The 22,713-nt window shown below is 43.4% G+C and overlaps 1 protein-coding gene across 6 annotated transcripts in view; it reads left to right on the forward strand.

The window, feature by feature from the left end:
* Nucleotides 1-22,713, forward strand: part of SLC18A2 (solute carrier family 18 member A2) — a 52,715-nt gene that overhangs the window by 2,004 nt on the left and 27,998 nt on the right. For 5 of the 6 annotated variants that reach the window (XM_039547034.1, XM_039547036.1, XM_039547037.1 and 2 more), the window contains exons 1-4: nucleotides 2,303-2,648; nucleotides 3,345-3,495; nucleotides 5,428-5,779; nucleotides 21,739-21,797. In XM_039547034.1, coding sequence (XP_039402968.1) covers nucleotides 3,375-3,495; nucleotides 5,428-5,779; nucleotides 21,739-21,797 — 532 coding nt within the window. In that variant the 5' untranslated portion in view covers nucleotides 2,303-2,648; nucleotides 3,345-3,374. Of the gene's footprint in view, nucleotides 1-2,302; nucleotides 2,649-3,344; nucleotides 3,496-5,427; nucleotides 5,780-21,738; nucleotides 21,798-22,713 lie in introns of those variants that run through there. The other variant, XM_039547035.1, reaches the window with a different exon arrangement.

The raw sequence follows: 22,713 nt of genomic DNA on the forward strand, positions 1-22,713 counted from the left end.
GGAACGTGATGGGGCAGTGGCAGAGAGGGGAACAGTGACAGCGGGGGCAGGGGATGTGAGGAGCAGTGACAGTGGGGGCTCTGGGAACGTGATGGGGCAGTGGCAGAGAGGGGGAGCAGTGACAGCGGGGGGAACGGGGGATGTGAGGGAGCAGTGACAGTGGGGGGCTCTGGGAACGTGAGGGGCAGTGGCAGAGAGGGGGAGCAGTGACAGCGGGGGCAGGGGATGTGAGGAGCAGTGACAGTGGGGGCTCTGGGCGCGTGAGGGGGCAGTGGCAGAGGGGAGCAGTGACAGCGGGGGCAGGGGATGTGAGGGAGCAGTGACAGTGGGGTACGGGGATGTGAGGAGCAGTGACAGTGGGGGTATGGGGATGTGAGGAGCAGTGACAGTGGGGGCTCTGGGAACGTGATGGGGCAGTGGCAGAGAGGGGGAGCAGTGACAGCGGGGGCACGGGGATGTAAGGAGCAGTGACAGTGGGGCTCTGGGAAAGTGAGGGGCAGTGGCAGAGAGGGGAGCGGTGACAGCGGGGGCACGGGGATGTAAGGGAGCAGTGACAGTGGGGTGCAGGGGATGTGAGGAGCAGTGACAGTGGGGGCTCTGGGAACGTGAGGGGCAGTGGCAGAGAGGGGGAGCAGTGACAGCGGGGGGCAGGGGGGATGTCAGGGAGCAGTGACAGTGGGGGCTCTGGGAACGTGAGGGGCAGTGGCAGAGAGGGGAGCAGTGACTGGGGCAGGGGGGATGTGAGGGAGCAGTGACAGTGTGGGGTGGGGGCAGTGATAGTGGGGGCTCTGGGAACGTGAGGGGGCAGTGGCAGAGAGGGGAGCAGTGACAGCGGGGGCACGGGGATGTAAGGGAGCAGTGACAGTGGGGAGTACGGGGATGTGAGGAGCAGTGACAGTGTGGGGTGGGGGCAGTGATAGTGGGGGCTCTGGGAACGTGAGGGGGCAGTGGCAGAGAGGGGAGCAGTGACAGCGGGGGCACGAGGGATGTAAGGAGCAGTGACAGTGGGGGCACGGAGGGATGTGGGGAGCAGTGACAGTGGGGGCAGGGGAATGTGAGGAGCAGTGACAGTGGGGGCTCTGGGAACGTGATGGGGCAGTGGCAGAGAGGGGGAACAGTGACAGCGGGGGCAGGGGATGTGAGGAGCAGTGACAGTGGGGGCTCTGGGAACGTGATGGGGCAGTGGCAGAGAGGGGAGCAGTGACAGCGGGGGCAGGAGATGTGAGGAGCAGTGACAGTGGGGGCCTCTGGGAATGTGAGGGGCAGTGGCAGAGAGGGGAGCAGTGACAGCGGGGGCAGGGGATGTGAGGAGCAGTGACAGTGGGGGCTCTGGGCGCGTGAGGGGGCAGTGGCAGAGGGGAGCAGTGACAGCGGGGGCAGGGGATGTGAGGAGCAGTGACAGTGGGGGTACGGGGATGTGAGGGAGCAGTGACAGTGGGGGGCTCTGGGAACGTGAGGGGCAGTGGCATAGAGGCGGAGCAGTGACAGCGGGGGCACGGGGATGTAAGGGAGCAGTGACAGTGGGGGCTCTGGGAAAGTGAGGGGCAGTGGCAGAGAGGGGAGCAGTGACAGCGGGGGCACGGGGATGTAAGGAGCAGTGACAGTGGGGTACGGGGATGTGAGGAGCAGTGACAGTGGGGGCTCTGGGAACGTTAGGGGCAGTGGCAGAGAGGGGAGCAGTGACAGCGGGGGCACGGGGATGTAAGGGAGCAGTGACAGCGGGGGCTCTGGGAACGTGCGGGGCAGTGGCAGAGAGGGGGAGCAGTGACTGGGGGCAGGGGGAATGTGAGGGAGCAGTGACAGTGGGGGGCTCTGGGAACGTGATGGGGCAGTGGCAGAGAGGGGAGCAGAGACAGCGGGGGAAGGGGTGTGAGGAGCAGTGACAGTGGGGGCCTCTGGGAATGTGAGGGGCAGTGGCAGAGAGGGGAGCAGTGACAGCGGGGGCAGGGGGTGTGAGGAGCAGTGACAGTGGGGGCCTCTGGGAATGTGAGGGGGCAGTGGCAGAGAGGGGGAGCAGTGACAGCGGGGGGCAGGGGGAATGTGAGGGAGCAGTGACAGTGGGGGGGCTCTGGGCGCGTGAGGGGGGCAGTGGCAGAGGGCGAGCAGAGACAGCGGGGGCAGGGGATGTGAGGAGCAGTGACAGTGGGGGCTCTGGGAATGTGAGGGGGCAGTGGCAGAGAGGGGGAGCAGTGACAGCGGGGGGCAGGGGGGTTGTGAGGGAGCAGTGACAGTGGGGGGGCTCTGGGCGCGTGAGGGGGGCAGTGGCAGAGGGGGAGCAGTGACAGCGGGGCAGAGACGGATTACTGGCCAGCGAGTGTTGTCCTTTCGATGGGACTGTCACACCTTTTGCAAACCTCCAGCCTCCCATCTGCCTGGTGGTTCAGAATCGGGAGCGAAGCGCGAGTTGAGCTCTGGCCGAAGCAGCAGCTCCTAATGAGAGCAAAGCCTTTGACCTGCTGGTTGGAAGGGCCGAGGTCCCATCATAACTCAGCCGTAGGACAGTGAATGGGAGCAGCTGAGTGAGACAGAGGACTTGGAAAGTGGGCAGTTTGCTAGACGCTCTTGTTTTCCTGCAGATTAACGACAGGTGCTGCCTTCTCTCCTGAAGCAGGGCTCCCAAGAACAGTTCGGCTGCCCTATATTTGGAGGTAGGCAGGCATGGGGCAGGTTGAGCCCGATCACGGGGGTACAATGTACCAGCACGGCTGAAATGGCCCCGTTAGTCTCTGCAGAATCGAAGCTTCCTTTAAAAAAAATAAGTTTCTAGCCCGTAAGGCTAAGAAGTTCTTGTAAACACGAACCAGTGCAGGGATGAGTCTGCAAGCGGCGAGAAGGAAACCGCGCTGTACCACCTCTGTTTGTGGGGAAGGTCCCAAACCCAGCGGAATGGCTGCTATTCCTCTGTGCAGAACCGATGGCTGGGGTGTAAAGGGCATAACGCGGGAAGACGGGAGTGAAGGGTTGAGTAGATTTGCTCCATTTCTCTGCAGCAAGAGGATACAGAGGACTAATCCTCCACCACGTATTGGAGGCCGTTGTGCTAAGCTGATGGGTTGCGGGGGGCGGGAATTTCTTTCACTTTATGACACATAATAATGACAATTTGAAGCCAGGATTTAACTGATCATTTTGAGAGAAACACCAGGCTTATCTAGGATTATGGGTAGAGATCTAACTACGCCTCTGCCGCCCACCCCTGAGTAAGAAAGCAACTAATCACGGTCTACAAATTTCCCCTATTGCTGGAAATGGGGAAACAAATCTGCGCCAACTAAGCGGGTCATGAAAGCAACAGGGAGGCAGCTTTTCCTGGATTTGCCTAACTCTCCTTTATATGTTTGCAGTGTAAGTCGTTGCCTGAGGGAGCCTGAGCCATGGCTTGGAATGAATTCAGAGTCCTCAGCTGGCTCAGGGAGAGTCGGCAGTCCCGAAAACTAATTCTGTTTGTTGTTTTCATTGCATTACTCCTGGACAATATGCTGCTTACTGTAGTGGGTATGTAGAACCTTTCTTTCCAACTGATTTTAACAACAAAATCTTCCCAATGGATGCACTGAACAGTCTGTGTACAGTATTTTCTTCTGCAAGTTTGATTGGTGTTTCTTTGTAAATAATATATTCTCTGCAATACATTTTTTCAAATTATATATGAGATATTGTAGATATTGCACAAATACATACTCTACTCATCCACTTACCTCATAGTTTTGGTTTAGTTTATATTTATTAAAAAATACATGATAATTGTCTAAAAAGTTCTTCACGGAGATATCAGTAATTTTTAGTGAGAAAAAGTTATCTGTTATTTTCTAAATGATTTTTAACTGTTCAGCGTTTTCTTTCCTCTGTGGTCATGCAAACCAGAAGGACAGGCTAGATAACACTTGAGAAATATGTTTCCTCATGATAATTCCTGTGCACTCGCCCCCATTGCTCTTATGAGATGATTTTGGTGGCAAAGCAATGTTATTTAGTCATACTAATATGAAGGCCTTTTAGATAGATTTTAAATAACTCATAATTAGGTTTAGTAAAATCAACTTTGATCAGAACAAAGATTAAGGGCCCAACTGTGCAACATTGAAATCAATGGCAAAAGTTCCATGGTATAGAGGCAGAACCTAACCACATATTAGGATAGAATACTTACAGTTAAAAATGCATTTAGAGTTCAAGTTTTTGAACATTTTTAACTGATTGTTTTAGAAGTCCTCATATTAATATAAATTTGGATACAAAGATGCAAATTAAAAAAAGTCAAAAACAAGGGGAAAATACCAGTTTGTGTTCACACACTTGTATTACATTGATATACACATATAGATTCTACTGATTTGACACCTTGGGCTATACCATGGCAGTTTTTAAACTAAATTCCTTATTTATTTCATTAGGGAGATCAGCTTAAAAAGAAAAAAAAATGATGGCACAATATGGCTCTAATGAAAGGCTAATATATATTTTTGGCAAGTAATTTTTTTTTAAGGAAAAATGTTCTCTTGTAAACAATATATGCATTTCATTGGTTGTTCAATAGTTATGTTAGAAGACCTTTTATGTAACCACAGTTTGCAGGTTTGCTGAAAAAATATATTTCAGAACCATATATAGTTTCAGACTTTTGCAAGAGGCAATACACGTTAACAACTGTTGATTTTGTTACTAATATTTCCTGATTAAAAATTACTGTCTCATCTGCTTTTACTATTTTAAAAATACTAATTTTCCTTTATTATATATTAATCCAGTTAGGATATAGCTAATATCTTAAAACATGTACAGAATTTTACTTTTAAATGACTTCATTTTATATGAACTGAAAACCCTCTCACCAATGAACAGCGTGACCATCTTAGATATCTATTTATTTAATATAAAAATAATATAAAATCTTTTCCCTCTGAATAGCATTATTCCCAGCACCATTTCTTGAACATAATATATTTTTATTGGAAGTGCCCATGGTTTAAATGCCTTCTTAGCTCAGTAAGTGTTCCTTGTAAAAGTATCACACGACAAGACTGGACAAATAATGTCTTGGGGTTCCTCACATGTTTTGCCCTTAAATAGTACTTATGTAGACAGGTAGTCATGCCTGTCAACATAAACTGAATATCTACAGAAAAGCCTTGCAGAAGTTGCTTATAACTACACTTCCTAATTATAATTCAGTACAGTGAGTATTTTTTTTCCTGGAATAACATTTGTTGTCATAATTCTTTGCTGAAGGCACAATAATAATAATAATTATAATAAAAAATAAAAATAAAAACCAACAAACTCTTTATCATTGTTCTATATAACAAAGCCCTATTTTTATTTGTTCTGATGTTACATTTTCTGTGATAAAGTATGCAAGCTAATGAAATTATGGCATTTACATACAACAGATACTAAGTTACTTACAAATTGTGTTTGCTTTTCCAGTGCCAATAATTCCAAGTTACCTGTACAGCATTACACACCAGAAAAATGAAACAGAAATCCAGACTATGAGACCTGAGATAGCTGCATCAACTGTGGCCAGTTTTCAAAGCATCTTCTCCTATTATGACAACTCCACAATGGATACTGGAAGTCAGTCTAATAGGACAAGATCAAGAGATTTGTATCATACTCAGACAGAGCAAATGGTGGTAAATGTGACTAACGTACCATCTGATTGCCCCACGGAAGACAAGGACTTGCTAAATGAAAATGTCCAAGTTGGTTTATTGTTCGCTTCTAAAGCCACTGTGCAGCTAATCACAAACCCTTTCATAGGGCCAATGACAAACAGGTATGTTATTTCTCTTATATTGTTAGCATTTTATACTAAGATTTTACTATAATCAGTATTTCAAACAAAGATTTATTTTCTTTTTCTATGGCCCCGACTCCCTGGAGTTCTCATTTCTTTTATAGCCACTGGAATATGCTTGACTGTCACATCTGCTTTATAACTAAAGGTTTTTCAAAATAAACTGGTGTATTATGCTTGAACCATTTTGCTATTTTAATCATCATCTAATTTCTTTTAACTCCTTGGTCTGCATATCTTTATAGAAGCTTTTACTGAAGCTTTTCCCGAAAGGGTCAGTCAAAAATACTACATTACTGGGCCAGAAAGACAAGATGGTTCAGTAACTAAAACAGCCAGATCATTGTGAGTAAACCTATAATGTGAGAATTTGATGTTGAAGTTGTAGGCAGCATTCAGAATTTTTTCCTTGCATGTGCTGTAGAGACTCATTATTTATAGTGCATCTTGCGAATCTAGGACTCTGGTTAATGTTCTCTATAAGCTCATAGTGAGAAAAAAAATGCAAAGCTGTGCTTGACCTCAGTGGGAAAGGGAGCAAGACTATTGTATTCAATACATAGCTGTTCCATCACTGAACTACAATATAGGAGGCTAGATCCTCAGCTAGTGTAAATCGTTTTACTTCATTGAAATCAATGGTGTCGCACTGATTTACACTAGCTGAGGATCTAGCCTCCTATATTGTAGTTCTGCTCGATGTTCTGCTCGAATGTCTTCATACAAAAATGTTCTTTTGTAGATGTCATATATGTGGAAATATTGAAAGTGTGTTTAAAAGGGACATTGCTGAAAATTTATTTGAATGGAATTAGAACCACAGCTATAGTATTCATACTATTAGTATTTCATCAATGAAATTCCAAAAAAGAAAGTAAATGAAGCACGGTGTTCTTTGTTTGGAGATAGCGTATTTATAATTGTAGTTTATTTTAAGCATTTGGTGTAAGTGGAACAGACTAGAGGTTATTTTATTGATAATAGCTCAAGTAGTACAGAAATGACAGTATCATAATAAGTGACATGATGAATATGTGGACAGGAGTGCCATGTGCACAAAGTACAATACTTGTAAACTTGATAGATTTTTTTTAAACAATTGTGGGAGTTCCATTATTAATTATGAAAATGAACATAATTTTAAAGCACTGTTTTAATGTTAATGGTTTGCTTCCCCATTGAAGCAATTTCTTTCAATTCGTGGGCATAATACTATATGTTACCTAATCACATGTTACATGTTACCTAATCTGTAAAACGTATGAGAATATAGGATCAAAGTTACTTCTGATTTTGTTTAGAGTCAAAGCATTATTTTCTGTGTTTTTGTGTTTTGTGTAACTTGTTCTTTCAACAAACAGTTTTCTCTCTGGAAAGTGTTCTTTGGCAAGCTCTCTATTATATTATCCTGGTCAGATGGTTTTCTTTTGTTGGAGCATGCAATGCTTATCATGCATGCCTGTTATACAAACAATCAAAACATTGGGAGTACTAGATATTTCTGCTTCTGAAGTCAAAACTGATATCCCTCTTAAACCTTTGGGCTTGTCTATACACAGAAGATGTAACAGTTTAACTAAATTTTTTGTGATATAGCGATATATACTGTACTACAGCAGGGTTTGCACTGGTCAAATCTTCCATTAAATCTGTACAAGTTTGTGTTTAGACCAGCCTTTAAACAAGATTCTCTCTCATCTCACCTCACACCCCCTTGCAAAAATTTTATGTAAATACCTAGTGGAAATAAGGGATTTTTTGTTGCTGATGAGCAACTCCCATCAATTTATTCATCAACAGTCGTCATTATGATAAAGGTAGCATGTAGATTATTTGCCTAGATTGGTACATTTTGATTATAATTTTGCAAGGATATATCCCACACACAGACACTTTCATATAAAGAATAGTCATCTTTTAATAATATGCCATTTACAAGTATTCTATTGATTTTGTTAGTGGTCAATTTAAGTGGTCACACTGGTAATACAGTTTATATAGTTTCTTCAGAAAAAATACACTGTGGAAGTGCCTGGAAGCCACGGTGTGTGCATAATTATGAGTTCATATCTGTTTGTATTTTATGAACATAGTCCTGATGTACCTGTGTCTTGGGAGGGGTGGCATTGCTCCTGTGGAGCTGTGTTCTGGGGAGGATACTGGATGTGGTTCCTGCCGGGGCACAAAGCCTGCACACAGATGGCCCTGAGCTCCTGTGGATCTTGAGGGATCTGTGTGGATCTCTAGGATCCACTAGGTTTGAGATTGGTCTGCCTAGCTTATTTATTTATTTTAACATAGCTATCCCCTCCTTCCCATCAGGGCGATGTAGGGCGAGCTTTCTGAGAGGTTGCATACTAAGATTTCCTCCAGTGGGAAGGAGTGCTGTGAGCCATTGCATTACCTACCATATTATATATGGGCAGTGTAAAATTTATATTGTCCATAACTGTTAATTTCCTGTTTAAGTGTTTGAGCCTTGTAAACAAACAGTATATTCTTTTTAAGTATACAGAAAAGAATGTGATCATGACACAATAACCCTAACTTTGATCCATAGAGTGTTGTTGTTTAATGTACAATTTTTACCTTGACCTCAGTATCTAAATACTTTCTTTTGAGGGATGTTTTAAGGAAAATATCATCAATTAATATATTCATCACCTCACAGCAGAATTTTTTGGTGAAGAACTTATAATAGCTGTTTCTCTCTCTCTGTAGGTTAAATAGAAAGTGTAACAATATTGATTTATTATAGGTGGAACTGGTAGCACTGCCTATAGTTAAAGTTGCCACAGACTTCTCCTTATAAATACCCTGTTTTCAGTTGTTTATAACTTTGCCAAACTAAATTGTTCAGCCTGAGCTTTTCCATACTGGGTATCTTCTTCAAATTGAATTATTTTTGGAATGTTTCAATAAAAATGGTTCTGCTATTTTAAAGAATGGGATTAGGGAAAAAAATAAGTTTTGTCCATGTTAAAAAAAAAGTCATAACCTTTTTGGTGAGAAGCTCAGCATGTTTCTTTCTCAAAAGAGTTGCATGTTATGTTTTTCTTTTTAGATTACTGGGGAATGAATGATATTTATTTTGGGTTATTATTCAGATTGTATGAAGAAATATGCCCTTTTAAGCACTCAAGTTTGTACTTGATGCCACAGATAATTACATTAATTTCACTTTGCAGCTGCAACTGGCTCTCTTTTACTTGTTTTTAGAGTTTCTCAGGATTTTTCCCAGCTTTAATTCACTAATCTAATAATTAAAAATTAAAACCATGTCTAACTACACAAAAGAAAAAAGGAGTGAGTGATGCTAACTAATGGCTGTTGTAAATTCCAGCATCATTCAATGGACAGCTGACAAAATACAGATATTTCTTAGAGAACTAGGGGTATGTCTACACCGAAAAAACGGTGCCTGGACTAGCTTACCTGAGCTAGTTTACATCCAGCTAGTATAGGAAACAGTAACAGTGCAGACAGTGCAATGCAGTCAGGATAAGCCCTGTATGGATCTTGGGTACATATTCCGTTCACTAGCCTGCTCCAGAGCCTGCACTGCACCGTCTTACCTGAGGTTGTGTCTACACTACACTATGCTTGCCTCTGTGCTCCTAGATGGGAACAAGGGGAAGCCACCCAGGGCTTCTTGCCTCCGGCAGGGAGACCCACACCCTGAGTCAGGTCAGCTGCTATGCTCTCTGCAGGAAGCTGGAACTCTGAGGGGTAGCAGGGCTCCCAACACAGAGTGTGGTGTCTGGACAGCAGACCAAGTTGGGAGCCTGGTGGAGACCCAGAGATAGCTTTCTTGTCAATCTCCAGGGGAGCCCTGAAATTGAGTAAAATGACACCCAACAGTGGATGTAAAGAATGCAGTGTCTACACCAATGGTCTCCAACCTTTTTACGCCCAAGATCACTTTTTGAATTTAAGGGCAACCCAGGATCTATCCTGCCCTTCCCTGAGGCCCCACCCCTTCCCCAAAGCCTCACCCTGCTCACTCTACCCCACCCCCCTGCTGCCCGTCGCTTGCTCTCCCCACCATCACTCACTTTCACCAGGCTGGGGTAGGGGATTGGGGTTCAGGAGGGAGTGTGGGCTCTGGGCTGGGGCTGTGGGGTTTGCAGTCTGGGAGGGGGCTGGGAGGGGGCAGGAGGGTGCAGGAGGGGTTGCAGGGTGCAGGCTCTGGGAGGGAGTTTGGGTGCAGGAGGAGGCTCTGGGCTGGGGCACAGTGTTGGAGTGCAGGAGGGGGTATAGGCTTCTGGCTCTAGGAAGGGGGGGTCAGGGCTGGAGCTTGGCGTGCTGGCGGGGGTTTTGGGTGCTGGCTGTCGGTGGGGGCTCTGGGCTGGGGTTTGGGGTGCAGGAGGGGGTTTGGGGTACTGGTTCTGGGAGAGGGCTCAAGGGTGGGGCTTGGGGTGCAGGACAGGGTTCAGGGTGCAGGGGGGGGGTATGGGGTGCTGGCTCCGGGAGGGGGCTCATGGTTGGGGTGTGGCTTCCTGCTGGGCAGCACTTAGCTGCGGCGGCTCCTGGTCTGCGGTGCAATGTGGCTGCTGCTAAGGCCGGCTCCCTGCCTACCCCGGCCCCACGCTGCTCCCGAAAGGGGCCAAGGCACCCCTGAGGCCCCTGGGGGAGGGGCAGGGGGCATGTGGCGCTGTGCCCTGCCCCTTTCTGCAAGCACCACCCCCGCAGCTCCCATTGGCCGCAGCTCCCATTGGCCACAGCTCCCTGCTCCCGGACAATTGTAGCGGCGTGGGCGGTGTTTGCAGGCAGAAGCAGTGCACGGAGGGAGACTCTCCCCCTCCAGGGCCGTGCTGGCTGCTTCCTGGAGCGGTGTGGGGCTGGAGCAGGCAGGGAACCTGACTTAGCGGCAGGGCTGGCTCCAGCTTTCTTGCCACCCCAAGTGTCGAAGAGAAAAAAACCAAAACCCCCGCCAAAGTGCCGCCGAAAAGGAAGAGAGAGTGAAGGACCCGCCACAGAATTGCTGCCAAAGACCCAGACATGCTGCCACTTTCAATAGGCCGCCCAAGGCACCTGCTTCCTTTGCTGGTTCCTGGAGCTGACCCTGCTTAGCAGCAGCCCCACTGCACCGCCAGAGATCGTGATCAACTGGGAAATCCTCTAGGATCAACCAGTGGATCACGATCAACCGATTGGTGACCACTGGTCTTACACATACACACTGCGTTACCCTAACTACAGCAACATAAGTCCTTTGCCTCTCGTTGTGGTGGTTTTATTATGTCGGCATAGCAGGGGAGTTACATTGGTGGAAGGAGCATTTGAGTATGTACACCTCCACTGTTTTGTCCATGAAAGCTGCCTTTTGTTAACAAACTGTGTGGGCCTCATACTGTTACCATGCTAGCTAGATTCAAGTTAGCTTGGATAGGGTAGCCCAGTGGTTCTCAAACTTTTGTACTAGTGACCCCTTTCACACAGCAAGCCTCTGAGTGCGACCTCCCCTCTATACATTAAAAACACTTTTTTAATATTTAACACTATTATAAATGCTGGAGGTGAAGTGTGGTTTGGGGTGCCAGCTGACAGCTCGCGACTCCCCATGTAACAACCTTGCGACATCCTGAGGAGTCATGAGCCCCAGTCTGAGAACCCACCCCATGCACAGCTTTTGTTGTGTAGGCATACCCTTTGTTTGCCATGGAAGAGTAAATAGCACAGTCTGCTTTCACTCTAAATATTGGTAAAAGTCACTTAACAAAAGCAAATATAGAGCTAGATTGTGGCTTTTCCATAAGCCCACAGGCAGAATCTAGTCATACTGCCTCAGGAGCAGATCAGGGATCATATAACTCATTCACAATTGATCCCTGCTTTCTCACCTGGATCTGGAGTGGAGTTGGTAGGGAGTCATCTGCTGCAACAGGAGGAGTCACTTTACCAGATCTGGTGGGGTTTCACATGCCCTTTCCTCTTACCCCCCACCCCGACTTTTGAAAAGAAGCTTAGACTGGTTTGGAGGTAGATGATGAAAATATTCTCCTTTGCCATGATGTTTCCACTTCATAAACTTCATTGACAGTGAATCAGGTCCAGCTTCCACATAGTGGCAATTTCAAGTATTCTACTATTTCTATCCTTGAAAACGGGCTCCTGCACAAGCCAACGTCAAAATCTACCTAGGATTCAAATACTGTGCTATAATTTGACTTTATTTAGCAGATAGAGGGACAGAAACAAAAATTAGACACCTACTGAATGTTTCAGAAAGCAGCCATTTCGAAGTCTTGCAATCTCTAAGTGTTAGTTGAATTTTAGATTTTATATAGAATTTTCTGCTAAGAAATTTCACGCTTAAAATCCTCCCCATGCTGGACAAGACAAGTTCAGGGCCTCATTAATATCGTTAGTGAAATAACACAAACTCATACACCACATTGATAAACAAATAGCACTTGCCATATTTGCAGCCAACATCAACTTTTGATATATTGAACGGCCACAAGTCAAGAAAGTTAAAAGTACGTGACCAGGCTATACTTTTCCCTCAATGATTGCAGCTTGAAGTCAGTGTGTCTTGTGCTCCTAAGTGACTTCAGAGTTGGATTTTCTAAAGCTCCTAGGGGCCTAACTTTTGGCTTCTAATTTTTGAAAAATTTGGCCTGTGTGTATAACAAAATGTTTGTGAACTTTTAAAATGTATTGAAGTATAAATATTTTTTCATTGTTAACACTGAAGCAATTTTGTTTTGAAGTGACAGGTTTTAATGCCACCAGGTCAAAGATTTTAATGCCACTAAGAGAAAAGATTAATACAAATCAGTTTTAGTCCCTGTTACTGCATATAGATATGTACTGTGCTTAACTTTAAACACAAGTAATTATTTTTAAGTCAGGGGAATTATTCATGTGAATAAAATTACATACCTGCCTAAGTATTTGCAGGGTGATGGCCTTAATTTTCAGTATTTTGTTTTTCCCTGTAGCACAGGGTTAGGCAACCTATGGCATGCGTGCCAAAGGCAGCATGCAAGCTGATTTTCAGTGGCACTCACACTGCCCAGATCCTGCCCACCGTCCGGGGGGCTCTGGATTTTTATTTAATTTTAAATGAAGCTTCTTAAACATTTTAAAAACCTTATTTACTTTACATACAACAATAGTTTCGTTATATATTATAGATTTATAGAAAGGTACCTTCTAAAAACGTTAAAATATTTTACTGGCACACAAAACCTTAAATTAGAGTGAATAAATGAAGACTCGGCACACCACTTCTGAAAGGTTGCCGACCCCTGCTATAGCAGTTTTGTAAAATTCAAGTAAGATGCCTTTAGCAGTAGTAGCATTTAACCTCCCACTCCCTAGCCTTTATAAAATGTAGTACATTATAAATTTTAATCTAAAGTTGCAATAACACAAATCATCAAATTAGATTTAGAAAGTCTCAACCTGAATTAAATAAATTATTTTAAAAATAAGTAATTGAATTTAATCATCCCACACTGTCAAAACCAGGGTGATAAGTACTTGAAATGTTAATTATGGAGAAACCATCTACTTTCTACAACAAAGCAACATCAGGCCAGAGACTGAAACCTTTGTCCTACAGCTCCCAAAACACAGCTCCCTAGCCCTCGAGCTGAAGGAAGTCACCATTAGTTGTCTGTTATAGAAGTGCTTTTATGTTCTTTTTAATTTATAGGCAGCGATTATAGGGTAGTGTTCTCTCTCTCTCCCACCCACCCGCACTAGTATTTTCAAAAGGGGCATCAAATACTCAGTGCTTCAGTTTTTGTTTGCCCAATGAGTTAAGCACCCAAAATCAGTGTACATTTTGCAAAATCTTGGTTGTAGCAGCTTGTCTTGTTCCCATTTACAATAACAGAAACCCCCCACCTCCCAAATTGACCTTAATGGCAGCAGAATGGATCCCTGCAGCTATCCATAAAAAGTCATTAATAACCTTGCTTAATTTCAACTTAGGTTCTTTTACTATAGCTCATGCATGGGATTTATGAGCTAAAAAGAGAGAATGAAATGTTTAAAAAAAAGCCAAAACATCTCAGATCTGAATAAGTTTTTAGTTACATGTATTAACTCAATAACTTAAATTTTCTTTAACTTTGTAGGAAGTCTCCTTTGCATCTGATGCACATCTGGCAGTTCTCAATCCAAAACATATTTTCCAAGACAAAATTACAGGAGAAATAAAACAGGGCTTAATAATAATGGAAGCTAGTTGCTACCTTAGCTATGGAGAGTGACAGGTTGTTGGAAGAGACCAGGGCTCTAACAATATTTGGGTTTGCTTCCTGCTGCCTTATGTAGTCATTCACATAGATATAAACTGGGTGCAAAACAGTTGCATTTTATATTTAGTTTAAACATAGATTCATAGATGCTAAGACCAGAAGGGACCACTGTGGTCTGACCTCCTGCATAATATATGGTTATAAAACTTGCCCAAAATAATTCCTTTGGAACTATACCAGCCACTCTTGATTAAAAGATTGTTAGTGATGGAGAATCCACCATAAGCCTTGGTAAATTGTTGTAATGATTAATTACCCTCACTGGTGAAAAATTTACATATTATTTCCATTCTGAATTTATCTAGCTTCAATTTGCAGCCATTATATCTTGCTGTACCTTTGTCTGCTAGGGTGAAGAGCCTATTATCAAATATTTGTTCCACCACATGCATATGTATGGGCTAATCAAGTCACCCTTAACCTTCTATTTGTAAACTAAATAGATTGAGCTCTGTCACTGTAATCATGTTTTCTAATGCGTTAATAATTCTTGTGGCTCTTCGCTGGCCACAGCATCACACTGGGAGTCATGTTTAGCTGATGACCTGCCATTTACATGTGTAAATGTCTACAGAAGGTGTAAAGAGGTTAAGAATCAGGCCCATTCATCTATACCAAGAGAACAGAAGTATGAGGTAACAGGACAGTGAGATGATAGACTAAATTGCCTTTGTTGAAAATGGCAGAATTCTCAGAGTGAACATGCCAAAATGCAGAACCAGACAGCCTAGTCTCAGTTACACCAATACTACTCTGGAGTAATGGCACTGAAATCAAAGTATTTGCACCAGTGGAAGTAACAAAAAACACTGTTTCTGCTACCTTTGCCTTGTTTCAATTTTATTTCATTGCAGCACAAAACCCATCAATGGTTTGTCTCACCACCATAAGGTAATCTCACTAGTTAGTGTAAGACAGGGTCTGAATGAACTCTTTCCTGCTATCTATTGATGAATTGGGGGAGCCCCCCCTCACAAGCAAAATATATTTGCTTGGACACACCTACTTTGCCTAACTGATCAGCAGACAGACCTGCTTTGCCTAAGTGATAAATTTGGCCTGTTGTGGGTTAAAATTTACTTTAGTCTTGGACACAGGGGAAATGAAATGTTATTTTCTTTATTGTATGACTAAAGGGCAGGAAAAAAAATAAATTAATGGAGGTAAATGGTAAAGGGGATGTAATGTAACACAAGTTTACCAAAAATAGATCATGCCAGAGTGACCTGTTTTCCTCCTTTGAGAAAATAAGAGATTTTTTAGATAAGGGGAAATGCAGTAGATCTAATATACTTGGATTTCAGTAAAGCATTTGGCATGGTACCACATGGGAAATTATTAGTTAAATTAGGAAAGATGGAGATCTGTACAAGAATTGTAAGGTGGCTAAAAGGGAGAAGGCAATGGGTTTTGCTGAAAGGTGAATTATCAGACTGGAAGGAAGTAACTAATGGAGTTACTCAAGGATTGGTCTTGGGACCAATTTTATTCAATATTTTTATTAATGATCTTGGCACAAAATGAAGGAGCTAATGATACTACATTGGGAAGCATCATCAATACAGAGGAGGACTAGAATATTAAATCGGTAGATCTGGATGACACTGAAGACTGGAGTGACAGAAATAGGATGAAATTCAATAGTACAAAGTGCAAGATCATGCACTTAAGGTCTAATAAGAAGAATTTGTGCTACAAGTTGGAGGCTAATCAGCTGGAAGCAACAGAGGAAGGGAAAGACCAGGGTGATGGGGGGTTGATCATAAGATGACAATGAGCCACCAATGTGACATGGCTGTGAAAAAGAGAAATGCAATGTAGGATGCATCAGCTGAGGTATTTCCAGTAGAGATAGAGAAGTATTAATGTAATTGGGCAAGGAACTGGTAAGACCTCATTTGGCATACTGTATACCGTTCTGGTCACCCACAATTGTGAAAGATTAATTTAAACTGGAATAGGTGTAGAGAAGAGCTACTAAGATAGCCTACCTTATGAGAGGAGACTGGAAGAGCTCAGCTTGTTTTGTTTAGCAAAAAGAAGGCTGATAGGAGAATATGATTGCTCTCCATAAATACATTAGGTGGTAAATACCAGGGAGGGTGAAGAGATATTTAAGCTAAAGGACAATGCTGGCACAAGAATAAATGGATATAAACTGGTCATGAACAAATTCAGGCTGTAAATTAGAAGATTTCTAACCATCAGAGGGGTGAAGTTCTGGAACAGCCTTCCAGTAGGAGTTGTGGAGGCAAACAACATAATTAGTTTTAAGAGAGAGCTGAGCAAATTTGAGTGGAATTATATGATGATGTTGCCTGTGATGGCAGAGGGCAGGGCTCAAGGGGCCCTAGGGCTCACTTATGGTTTATGTCTTAGGTTCCAAAAAGCTCATGCTTCAGGGTTTCAGCTGGTCACCTGCAAGGGTCAGGAAGATATCCTCCCCACCATGAATTCTGGGTGGGGGTTGACCTTCTTCCTCTGATGTATCAGGTATGGCCATGGTTGGAGATGGCTCATTGGATGGGATGGACCAGGGCTCTGAGGTGGCACCTAGCAGTCTCTCTCCCAGGTGCTTGGCTGGTTGATTCTTGCGCATATGCTCAGGGGCAGGAGGTGAACCCAAGTGAATGCACCTCTCAAATCTGGCACTTCAACTGTGAGGGGGGTGCAGCAGAGGGAAGCGGCATGTTAAAGGGACATTCACCCATTGGACTTTCACTCTGCAAGGTGGGAAACGAAGGAAAAGGACTTGTGTTCAAGATACTATGGGGCAGATGTTTTACTTATTGTTACTTCACTATTGTGGACTTACTTTTGATTAATTATTGTGGCGTTTTCCCAAATTAATAAGTTTCCTTTGGCTCTTAATAAAAGTTTTCTTTTGTCATACACAGATTTGGTGCTTGTGAGCAGGGAAGTATTGCCTCTTGGCACCGAGGGGTGTTTAGTTCTTTCAGATTTCTGGGTGGGGGTGTGAGCTGGATTTGTCTTGTACTGTTAAGAGGAACCCATAGATATGGAACCTTGTTGCTGCCGATGCCACCTGGCAGAAGGGTTACATTAGTGTAATCACTACCAGACAATCCTGTAATATTGGATCCATCTTGTCACTGAATCTCAGCAATTTATACATACTTTATCCATAGCTGTCTTCCTCCACTGATTAATAATAGATATTTTTCCTGAAGTCACAAATACTTGCGAAATCTTTTCTAGCTGCAGAGAGCCCTTTGAAATATATTGGATTTTGTCTCAGATTTACCACTGAGCAAGTAATTCCCTACTTGTGGAATTAAAGAGAGAGTGAAAGAAAAAGGAGCAGTAGAGACAGAAGAGATTTACAGGTCTCAGGGTTTTCCTCTGCTATATGGTGTAGAGATATAAAAAATTTGGGGAGAAAAGTCATGGGAAGGGAACAGAATGTTCCAACCCATTGCATAGTCACAACTTTTCCCTGTACAAAAAACACCACAGAACAATGATGGGGAGTGGCCCAGGAGAAAGAGGGAGGAGTAATTAAAATAGTTGCTATGTGGGCTTATTTACATGTAAAAAAAAAAAGTTTAGTGACTGATCTGATCAGAGCACAAACTCCTCATCTGTGCATTGTAAACTCTATTGGAGGGGTCAGAGAACACAGCTACAGGACCTAATGGTACCACGGCAACCAACTAATCAGTGCTGCTATTTTAGGAAGATGTGCAGGTGTATTAAGAGAGGACCAAACAGGAAGAGACACTGCACATCTGTAAGGTGTGGGTGAGGGTTTCCCCAAGCCTGTTTGTTAAACCCAGCTCCTGCCTTCTAGTGAGCCAGGAGCCCCATGCCGAGTTAGTGATGCTGCATCAGATCAACGTCTCCCCAAACCCTGGGCAAGATTTCAGGCAAGCCTTTCCTTTCCGTCTGTAATTTCCATAGTAGAGGGATCCAGGGCTATAATAACTTGAGCCAGCAAACACATCTTGCATTGAACCAATACCTTTGCCTCATACTGTTGAAGGATTAAAGAAATTTGAAATTCTGTTTTGATTCAGCTAAGGGAAATGAATACGTACAAATGAAGTCTGGTTATACAGCAATTAATGTCTATATGGACAAAAAAATTTGTATCAAATCTTAACCAACTGCATTAGGTGGCATGGCCCACTAGATAGGGCACATGGGACAGGAGATCTGGGTTCTATTTCTAGTTCTTCCCCAGACATGCTCTGATCACGGTACAAGTCATTTTCTCTCTCTGTGATTCATTTTCCCCATGATAAAGCAGGAATGATAATAATGCTTATCCAGCTTTGTAAAATGTTTTAAGATATAGGGATGAAAAGTACTATATAAAATGTTACAGTTCTTCAGGACCAGTGGGTTCCAACATTTAGGTTTCCTTAGTGCCTTCAGTCTACAGAATTTCCATGAGTAGAAAGATTACTTAAAGACAGTGAAGTAAGTTAGGACTTGAAGGCCTTGATCCTGCAGTCAAGTAGAGTTTGACCTGCTCCAATGCGGCAGGATTGGATCCTAAATTAGTATCTGTTCTCTTGGGTTAGCCAAGTAGAGTATATGGGGGATGTGACAGCTGAGTTCCCTAAGCTGGTGTTGGGGACTTCAGCATGAATGTGAGAGTCACCTTAGCATGTATCCTCATGCACATAACATAATTTGAATTCAATGCACCTATGGTCATCATCAGTCTGCTTCCTCACAACCTTACTCTCATAAATGATACAGATTTTTGGGATTTCCTTACTAGCAGCAGAGATTCTGGTCGCTCCTCTTTTAATTCTGAATTTTGTCCATCAGGGGCATATCTGCGGTGTGATTATTGACAGGCGTAATCAAGACCTCACTTCACTGAGCATTCAAACATGTTTTTCTTAGAATGACTACTGTTATCTTCTTATATATGGCTTTCCTTCCCATCTATTCCCTTTACTTACCTTTTTTCTTATTGCAGTACCACCATGTAAGCTGGTGTTCAGACTACCAGCTAAGGATAGAAAAATAAAGTCCAAACCATAGGTTTTTTCACATACTTTTGTTCAGGGCTTGCTTTATTTCCAGAAAACGCAAACTCAAAATCAGAATACAACTCAGACTAATGGCTAATAGCCCTAATCAGTCAGCTGGGAAAGGACGGGGGACACACCTTCCCCTGCCCAGATCAGCCTGATGATAGACAACAACCCAGTAACATACCAGTGCACCTTTATACCGTGTCACTCTCCCAGAGAACCCATTGGACAGTGCTTTGTACTTGCACATACTACAAAATGGTGCCTGCCCTGAAAAGCTTACAATCTAAGTAGACAAGACAGAAAACAAAGAGTATTATCCTCATTTTACAGATGGGAAACTGAGACAGAGAGAGATTAAGTGACTTGTTCAAAGTCATACATGAAGCCTGTGACAGAACTAGGAATTGAACTCAGATTTTCTGAGTCCTAGTCCAGTTACCTAATCCTAAAACTAACCAATTTGCTTTAACTGTTATCTTAATATTTAAATAATAGTGCCATATTATTTTTAATAAAGGAGAAGCATTTAGGGCAAAACTCTCCCTTCTAATCTCCATTGCAGATTTTTATTTCATATAGACTCATAGACTTTAAGGTCAGAAGGGACCATTATGATCTTCTAGTCTGACCTCTTGCACCATGCAGGCCACAGAATCTCACCCACCCACTCCTGTAACAAACCCCTGACCTATGTCTGAGCTACTGAAGTCCTCAACTTGTGGTTTAAAGACTTCAAGGTGCAGAGAATCCTCCAGCAAGTGACCCATGCCCCACGCTGCAGAGGAAGGCAAAAAAAACCCAGGGCCTCTGCCAATCTGCCCAGAGGAAATTTCCTTCCCGTATTACGGCGATCAGCTAAACCTTGAGCATGTGGGCAAGACTCACCAGCCAGACACCCAGGAAAGAATTCTCTGTAGTAACTCAGATCCCACCCTATCTAGTGTCCCATCACAGGCCATTGGGCATATTTACTGCTAATAGTCAAAGATCAATTAATTGCCAAAATTAGGCTATCCCATTTTACCATCCCTTCCATAAACTTATATATTCTATATTTCTTGCATATACGGAGCTCCCACTGATGCTAATGGGAGTTCTGCACATGAGTGAGTGCAGCATTTGCCTTTCTAAGACAGATGTATTTTCTGCAGCCCTTAATTAAGAAAGATTCCCATTAACAGTTAGAGTTTCATTTAGTTCAGGACCACGCCATTTAGTCCATATAAGTCAGCAGCATTCTATTACTTAAAAGTACAACACACTGACTGAAAGAAGTCCTACAGTAGCTGAATGAGCTTATTAAATGCATGGCCCCTCCCCATCACCTTTCCATCGTCTCTGCCTACTTCCTTTCCTCCTTGTCTCTTTCCCCCTTCTCTGAAGTTTGCTTCTGTTCTTTATCTTATTTTTTTATAAACTGTATTATATAGAAACAACAGTTTTGCATGAGATGAGGTGGTGGGTGAATACCCACACTTCCATGCATTATTCACCCAAGCTCAGCTCATGCAAAACGTCTGTTAGTCTATAAGGTGCCACAGGATTCTTTGTTGTTTTTATAAACTGTAATACAAATAATTGATATTTATTTAAACTACTCGTATATATAATCAAATGTTTCAAGTAGAATTAAGGTTAAGTAGCAAATGTTTAATATTATGAGACATTTATGTATAGTTCATTATGTTTGTTTTTCCCTATATATTAAAGAGTTAATAAATAGTAAATAGGAACAAAAGTTCTACAATAGAAATTCTTCCACTGTTTTGCTTGCAGTGCTAAACCGATCAAGCCTACCAATTTAAGGACCTGATCCTTGCAAGTCATTGAAAGGGTCATTCTGCACCTCTTAAGAAACAATCAGCACTGTGAAGGTTTGGAGCCCTTAAAGGCTCACATAACAAGGCTCACATGTCATGGAAATACTCATTTTGATGAAAAAGCTATTTCTTTGTAGCAAAATGTTGCTAGTGAAGAGTTTTGACTGGCTGTATTCTTATTCCTGAAGCCACAGGAGAAGCAAAGTGTTATTTTAAGACTCCTTGGGCCCAGTCCTGCAGTTCTAGTGTAGGCAAAACTCCTGATGAAGTCAACGGAAATTTTTCCCAGGTAAGGGCTAGTAGACTGAGTCTGTCATTGGCCTGACCATATCTCACTGCAGTTAGTGGGACTGTTTTATGTGCTCTTGGTAGTCTAGTTTCAGTGTATAGAGAAGAACAGAATAATTTCTTAACCAACAGTGATATATTAGTAGAATATTTCAGAGTTCAATATGCAAAGCCAAATTCTGCCAGACTTACACCCCATGCAACCCCTCTGAAGCCTGGGGGATTGCAGAGGATATAAGTATAGCAGAGTCAGACCAATAGAATGACAAGGGGCAAGTCATTTGAGATTTCTGATACAGAGTACAATCTACTGAGTGAGAAGGTATGTATCTATACCACAGCCAATTTTAATCATGTGGCCCAACATAGATTCAAGTCCAAAACCCACAAACCTAGCAGCTAAGTTTTTGCAATTTTCTTAATACATAAAAGGAACCCTCCTTTGCCTTCAGCAAGGATTTTACCTGAACAAACCTGTTTTAAAATGTGCATGAAAAAGTACCATTTTTAAATATATTTGTGCTGACTTTGTTTTCCAGAATAGGCTACCAGATTCCACTGTTTGCTGGCTTCTGCATCATGTTTCTGTCAACAATTAGTAAGTGTCTGTTTTTTGCATACTTCGATGCAGATGCTGCATTTTTCATAAATGATCCAGCAGACCTGACTCTCTCAGAAGACTCCATGTTTCTATTGGAGGGCAGAGGGAACCTTATTTTCAAAGTAAAATACTGGGATGCCTGTTACAGGAAGAAGTTGGTGCTGAGATTTGAATGCATGTCTGGAGTGATTTTGGTGGGCATCAAGTTGGTGAACATGGGATGGTAGGGGAAAAGGATGCCTATTCCTTCTCTTCATCTGAGAAACTCACCTGACTTGTTTTCTGCCACACTGTGAATTAGACTATGGCTCACACTAGCACAAATCATCAGTAACTCTATGAAACTCAGTGAAAACTGGTGAAAGAATAGAATAAGGCCATATGTGCACATGAGGGCTGGTTCAAGGGCTCATGCAAGATCGGGGGAGGAGGTACTTGAGACTCATGTCAGCTTCACCAGCTCAGCTGGTTGGGTACTCCTTCAAGTGGGCAACTTGCAGATTTTGTAAAACTGACAGTGACACAGGAACAGGCCCTGAAAGAGTACATTCCTTGTTTTCAGGGACAAGTGTTCAACCTACACCAGGGGATGGCAAACTTTTTGGCCCGAGGGCCACATTGGGGTTGCAAAACTGTATGGAGGGCCGGGTAGTGAAGGCTGTGCCTTCCCAAACAGCCTGGCCCCCGCCCCTATCCGACTCCTCCCACATCCCGCCCCCGACTGCCCCCCTCAGAACCCCTGACCCATCCAACCCCCCCTGCTTCTTGTCCCCAACCACCCCCAGGACCTCCCCATCCAACCCCCCTGCTCCCAGTCCCCTGACTGCTCTGACCCCTATCCACACTCCCACCCCTTGACAGGCCCCCTGGGACCCCATGCCTATCCAACCCCCTCTGTTCCCCGTCCCCTGAA

The sequence above is a fragment of the Mauremys reevesii genome, linkage group 7, assembly GCF_016161935.1.
Source record: "Mauremys reevesii isolate NIE-2019 linkage group 7, ASM1616193v1, whole genome shotgun sequence".
Classification (NCBI taxonomy): domain Eukaryota; kingdom Metazoa; phylum Chordata; order Testudines; family Geoemydidae; genus Mauremys; species Mauremys reevesii.